This window comes from Lepus europaeus, chromosome 20, assembly GCF_033115175.1.
Source record: "Lepus europaeus isolate LE1 chromosome 20, mLepTim1.pri, whole genome shotgun sequence".
In the NCBI taxonomy this organism is placed as follows: domain Eukaryota; kingdom Metazoa; phylum Chordata; class Mammalia; order Lagomorpha; family Leporidae; genus Lepus; species Lepus europaeus.
Window position 1 is genome coordinate 4780861 of NC_084846.1, and position 7123 is coordinate 4787983.

Here is a 7123-nt window from a genome sequence, read left to right on the forward strand (position 1 = left end):
GAGCAGATGGCATAGCATACTTGGAGTAGCTTTCCTTCATTCAGCTTGAAGGGATCAACAGCTGGAACTGTATGCACATAATGAAAATAGCAAATGTCCTAATGATGAAGTTCCTCATCAGATGGGTGATGTCTATTAGTCTAAACATCTTTTAACCATCATTCATCCCTTAACAGGCAAGAAGCCACCGCAGAAGGCAACTCTACAGTCATAGGCAACGAGGAGATATCTTCAGTGAACACTCATATTTTAAAACATATATGAGAACTCAAAATACAAAAACGACCTGTGACTGTAATGAGTATAGAAAACACTTCCCAACTCTACAGAAGAAAGCTTGTAGTGCACAGAAACTTTCCATGTTGAATCAGTGTGAAAGAGCTCTCAGCCTGAGTCTAAATGTTGTTTATCAGAGAACATGCATGCTAGACCCATCTTTTGAAGGCAATAACTACGGGAAAGTCTTCCTTAATCAGTCATACTTTCAGGGACACATGGAGAATCAGAATGGAGAAAAATTCTATGAATGCAATCAGTGTGTGGGAGCTTCTGCTCACTCCACAAGCAATGCTGTGCCAGTTCAAATGCCTCCTGTTAAAAAATCCTATGAATGTAAGACTTGTGGGAAACTCTTTAGAAATTCTTCATGCCTTAATAATCACATTCGAACCCACACTGGGGAGAAACCGTATGAATGTAAAGAATGTGGAAAAGCCTTCACTACATCGTCAAGTTTAACTGAACATTTCAGAATTCATACTGGAGAGAAACCCTATAAATGTAAAGAATGTGGAAAAGCCTTCACTAAACGCTCAGGCCTCACTACACATGTACTAACACACACTGGAGAGAAGCCCTATGAATGTCGGGAATGTGGGAAAGCCTTCACTTCATCCTCATGCCTTACTCTGCATGTAAGGACTCACACTGGAGAGAGACCCTATATATGTAAGGAGTGTGGGAAAGCCTTCCATGCTTCCTCATACCTACGTAAACATGTAAGAATTCACACAGGAGAGAAACCCTATGAATGTAAGGAGTGTGGGAAAGCCTACAAAAGGTGTTATCTGCTAACTGAACATTTGAAAACACACACAACAGAGAAGCCCTTTCAGTGTAAGCTGTGTGGAAAATTCTTTAGAAGTTCTGCATGCCGTAATAAACACATTCGAATTCACACTGGAATAAAACCCTATAAATGTCAGTACTGTGCAAAAGCCTTCACTGTTTCTTCAAGCCTAACTGAGCATATAAGAACTCACACAGGAGAGAGGCCCTATGAGTGTAAAGAATGTGGGAAATCATTCACTACATCCTCGAGCCTTATTGTACATAAAAGAACTCACACTGGAGAAAAACCCTATGAATGTAAGGAATGTGGGAAATCATATAAAAGGTGTTATCTGCTAACTGAACATTTGAAAACTCACACAGGGGAGAAGCCATTTCAGTGTAAAGTATGTGGAAAATACTTTCGAAGTTCTTTATGCCTCAGTAAGCACATTCGTGTTCACACTGGAGTAAAGCCCTACAAATGTAAAGACTGTGGGAAAGCTTTCACTGTTTCTTCAAGCCTGTCTCAGCATGTAAGAACTCACACTGGAGAGAAGCCCTACGAATGTAAGGAATGTGGGAAATCCTTCACTACATCCTCAAACCTTTACCATCATGAAAGAATTCACACAAGGGAGAAACCCTATAAATGTCAGGAATGTGGGAAAGCCTACAATAGATTTTATCTACTAACTGAACATTTAATAACTCATGCAGAAGAGAAAGGCTTTGAATGGAAAGAATGCTAAAGATCTTTTAGGAATTCCTTCTGCCTTAATCAAACTTGAAATTGTTCTGGTAAGAACCCTTAGTGTAAAGAATTGAGATCTCACTTGTGCCAGTTCAAAGATGAAAGAAGGCATTCTCTCAGGATTTCCCATGGATTTAAGGAAATGTTGGAGAACCACTGGAATCTGATCTCAGATTCTAGAACTCACCCGAGAGCTATACAGTGTAAGAAACAAAATCATTCACTGTTATGGGGGACTTATTACGTATCTTAGGTCTTGCAATGGTGAGAAATACTGCTGATGTAACATAGGTGGAAAAGTTGTAGTTCTGTTAAAAACTTTGATGTTTACTTGTACTCATAATGGAGAAAGATTTTATAAAGGCAATAAAGGTTAGCAAGTCATTAATATTCATCCTTCAGTAAATATGATTCACACAAGAGCAACTGAATGTCTGGAATATAAGGATGTGTCCTAAAGTCTTTTATGTTGATAGAAATATCGCTTTCTAGGTGGTTTTGTGGGTTTATTTTGAACATCTGTGATGTATCTCCTTTAGAGCAACACCACTCCAGTCAGTTGTTCCAACTTCAGTTTGCAATCCTGCCAAAGTTGAGCTGTCAGGACTCAAACTTACTCCTACTGGAGATTCTGTGGTTGCTTCGTCATTTTCTTAAATGTTTCCCACCTATGGTGGGTGGCTCACACATTGTTATTCTCAGTGTTGTTAAAAACCCTTAAACCTCTATGAAAGTAAGTGTGCAGGAGAGGGTGAGCCAAGAAAGGATAGGTTGATAGCTGGTAGCATGAAACTGATTTCATGACCATAAGCTGAACCATGATCCCAGAACCTGGCAAGAATGGGAATCACTGTAACATCACACAGTGAAGGGAGTACAGGAAGGTGTCTGGCCTCTAGATCCACCATCCAGCTTGGTGGAGCAGTCATATGCCTGAATCAAGCAACAGTTGGGACTGGCAATAAGACTTAGGTTTGTCTTTCCATGAAGTATACGAACATGGCTGGTCATCATGGTCCCTTGTGCTGGAATCCATCATTGGAAGTTCCTGAATGTTATCCTTGGACATATACACAATGAACAGCAGGACCAGGTTTTAATCTAAGTGAAAACAAATATATATATATCCTTCTGACACTTAAGCAATCTTAGAGTATCATCCATGACCATTGAGGCTGCTGCCGCCTGATGAGTACAAGACATAGGTGCATCCCAAGACCTCGGCATTGAAGATAACTTTACCAAGTCACCAGCACCTCTGCTATAGCAAGGCCCATGGATTGGTGCTCCTTAGGCACAGATTTCACAAAACATTTTTGTGCCTGTTCCTTTGATATTTGGGGTTCTATTATGTGTCTAGTCTTGCTGTCATCTTAGCCCATGATCTGGGAATGATATCAGCAAAACAGCTTTATACCCAATGCCTATAGGAAAAACTAATGGGATATTATTATCTGTAATTACTATGAAATTGATTTATTTTAAAATTGGTACCCCTAGGAGGCAACTGTTGCATCTCAATCAACCTATTAATGCTGAAAGGCCTTCTGCTAATCCGTTATGACTTTCCAGGTTGATCTAACTCCATCCCTTTGGTTTCAGTGAAAACCAGTACACTACATGTGTTTTGTTTTGTTTTATTATTGATTTATTTGAAAGTCAAGTTACACAGAGAAGGAGAGGTTGGGGGGAGGGGCATTGATTGACTCATCTGCTGGTTCACTCCCCAGTTGGCTACAACGGCCGGAGCTGTGCCGGTCCGAAGCCAGGAGCCAGGAGGTTCTTCCAGGTCTGCCGTGTGGGTGTAGGGGCCTAAGGACTTGGGCCACCTTCTGCTTTCCCAGGTCATAGTAGAGAGCTGGATAGGCAGTGGATTAGCCGAGACTCGAACCAGCACCCATATGGGATTGCTGGCATGGCAGCTGGCAGCTTCACCCACTACACCACAGTGCTGGCCCTTAAAGCATTATTATTGCCCTTACAAAATTTCAAATGTTTTCCAGAGCAATGTATACATACATATCAGAAAACTTACATTGCTTATAGTTGTAACAATATTTCTTATTTTTATTTTAATAAAATGTTTTGTGTGCTATTTTTTATTTATTTTTTTTTGACAGGTAGAGTTATAGACAGTGAGAGACAGTTGTGTGCTATTTAGGGCAGTGTGTGCCCTGCTGTTTGAAAAGCTCAACTCTCATCATCTCAAAGTTACTTAGCGTGATGTCAAACCATCAGAGGACCAATTAGTCACACATTCTGTTTTCTCAATATTAGAATATGTTGCCATCCTGTGATTCTTGCTGGCTAAGGAGAGACTGTTTCTCTTAAGCCTTTGAGTATTTCAGATGCTAGCCAAGCAATCCAAAGCGCACATCCCCAGTCACTTCCATAATCTAACACACTATGCCAGTATCTCTTATGCCCTAAACCAGCCCAGGGCAAGGCACTAACAAACCGGGAAATCCACTGTGTTGTTGAACCCATCAGAATTATTCAAACTTGTGGGTTCTAAGCTTTTTCTGACCTGTCTCACTTTTCAGGTGGAAATTCCAGTACATGCAGTGGCCTATGCTTACCTCTTGCTCATACTTTTGCCTCCTAACCACTTCTGTTGCTACCTATGCAGGCCATAGTGTGCTGTGCTGTGTTCCATCCTTTTCCAACTTTTTGTTCTGTGGTTCAAACCTCTGTGTAGTCAGCCACCTTTATGAAATCACATATAGGCTAGAATCAGCCACTGCTTTGCTTCACAGATTATTGCCTATGTACACGTCCCGCAACAAGGTGTTGCTTCTTTTGATAAGTTGTGAACTGCCTATGAAAGCTGCCATTTTGACTTGACACCTGCAATTTGATTCTTACCCTTTCCCTCTGTACGTGTTACACGTTATTAGGTAGTAATAATGTCTAAACTGGTTGTGAAATGATGGCTCACTCGGGTCCCAATTGCCATTTCCCTGAGGATATGATAAGCTTTCACTTATTTTGGCTTCTTGTCTTCCTTTTTTTATAAAACTCCTATTCACATCTTTTCCTAATTTTTCTAATACTAGGTGTTTTAAAAATATTTTAAGGCTCTTGCAAGGTATTGTGGTATGTGTCATTTTTGAAAAGATTATTTATTTGAAAAGCAGAATGAGAGGTTTTATATCTGCTGCTGGTTCACTCCCCAAATGGCCACAACAGCCAAGGCTGGGCCAGGCCAAAGTCATGAGCCTCAAACTCCATCCGGCTCTCCCCTATGAGCAGTAGGGGCTCAAGTACTTGAGCCATGATCCACTGCTTTCCCAGGCACATGTGCAGGGAGCTGGATCCTAAGAGGAGCAGTTGAGACTCGAACTTGTGCCCCAATATGGGATGCTGGCATCACAAGCTGCAGCTTAACCCACTGTGCCACAATACCAGTTGCTGCGTCATTTTTTTAATTAAAAGATTGGAAGGGTGTATATTTTATGTGTTTTCATTTTTATAGTACTATCTTAAAGAATTAAAAGGCTTTAATTTTGGCATACTCACATTTATGCAGCCATTCTATCTTGTTTCAGGAATTTACTTTGAGGTCTACAATATGTTGTTACCTTGCCTGCTTTTTGTACTTTATTTTCAAATGTATGATTCTAGATTTCAAAATTTACTATAGAATTTTCATAGGCTAATGAAACAAAATTGAGAGTCCAGAAATTAGTCCTCAAAAAATGGCCAACTGACTTCCTATAATGGTGCTAGGAAAATATAATGAGAAAGAAAAGAATATTTTCAATAAATGGTGCTGGGCAGTGGGATATCCAAATGCAAAAGAATGATGTTGGGTACTTAACTTATACCACAGACAGTACTGATCAGAGATCTAAGTGCTGGGCCTAAAACTATACAATTCCTAGAAGAAAACAGGAAAAGTAATAAAAAGGGATTTGTCCATGTAGGTGAGATACAAAAAGCATCTTGTAACCAAAGAAGAAATACATAGATTATGGGGCCATCGCCGTAGCACACTAGGTTAATCTGCCTGCGGCACCGGCATCCCATATGGACGCTGGTTCTAGTCCCAGTTGCTCCTCCTCCAGTCCAGCTCTCTGCTGTGGCCCGGGAAGGCAGTGGAGGATGGCCCAAATGCTTGGGCCCCTGCACCCGCATGGGAAACTGGGAGGAAGCTCATGGCTCCTGGTTTCAGATCAGCGCAGCTCCGGCCATTGTGGCCATTTGGGGAGTGAACACTAACAGAAGGAAGACCTTTCTCTCTGTCTCTCTCACTGTCTATAACTCTGCCTGTCAAATAAATAAAAATCTTTTTTTTAAAAAGAAATACATAGATCAGACTTCATAAAAATTATAAACTTTTATAATTCAAATAATCTAGCATGGATTTAAAAATATTTTGCACCAAAATAAATTTAATCTTTTATTCTACTCTTGCATGAACTTTTGAAGTACCCTCAATATGAAGACAACTTAGAACACAACAATGATAAATTATCCCTGCCAGTGCCGTGGCTCATTTGGCTAATCTTCCACCTGCAGCGTCGGCACCCTGGGTTCTAGTCCCGGTTGGGGCACTGGGTACTAGTCCCAGTTGCTCCTCTTCCAGTCCAGCTCTCTGCTGTGGCCCAGGAAGGCAGTGGAAGATGGCCCAAATGCCTGGGCCCTGCACCCACATGGGAGACCAGGAGGAAGCACCTGGCTCCTGGGCGCCGGCCGTAGCAGCCATTTGGGGAGTGAACCAATGGAAGGAAGACTTCCTCTCTCTCTCTCTCTGTCTAACTCTGCTTGTCAATAAATAAGTAAAAATTTAAAAGATAAATAATTATCCCATTTTTAAAGGAAAATGGAATTACAAAAGGAACTTCTCCAAAGAATAAACATAGATACCATAATGACATGAAAAGGAATTCAGTCTCACAAATCATTAAGGAAAATTAAAGTGAAAATCATAATGTCACTTTATACGTCTAAGATTACTAAAATGAAAAAGATGAAACTAAGTGTTAAGGATATGGAGAAATTGGATCCCTCATGCATTTCTGGTGGGAATGTTACACTGTGCTACTCCAGAAAACTGGTATTTCTTCAAAATGTTAACCATATAGTTATTAAATGAGAAATTCCATTTCTTGGTATATACCCAAGAGGTCTATATACACAAAACGATAAGTGTAAATTTTTCTAGTACCATTACTCATAATACCCCCAAAGTGGAATTAAACCAAATGTACATTAACCGATGAACAAATAAGTAAAATGTAGTATACCAGACAATGGAATGTCATCCAGCAATAAAATAGAGTGGTAAGAATGTGCTACATCACAAATGAACCTTTA

General features: G+C 40.3%; 1 protein-coding gene across 1 annotated transcript; it reads left to right on the top strand.

The window, feature by feature from the left end:
* Positions 1-260: 260 nt before the first annotated feature.
* Positions 261-1802, top strand: LOC133750041 (zinc finger protein 778-like). The gene is made up of 2 exons (XM_062179428.1): positions 261-732; positions 817-1802. Exons 1-2 carry the CDS (start codon positions 261-263, stop codon positions 1800-1802), a joined length of 1458 nt encoding a protein of 485 aa, XP_062035412.1.
* Positions 1803-7123: the final 5321 nt, after the last annotated feature.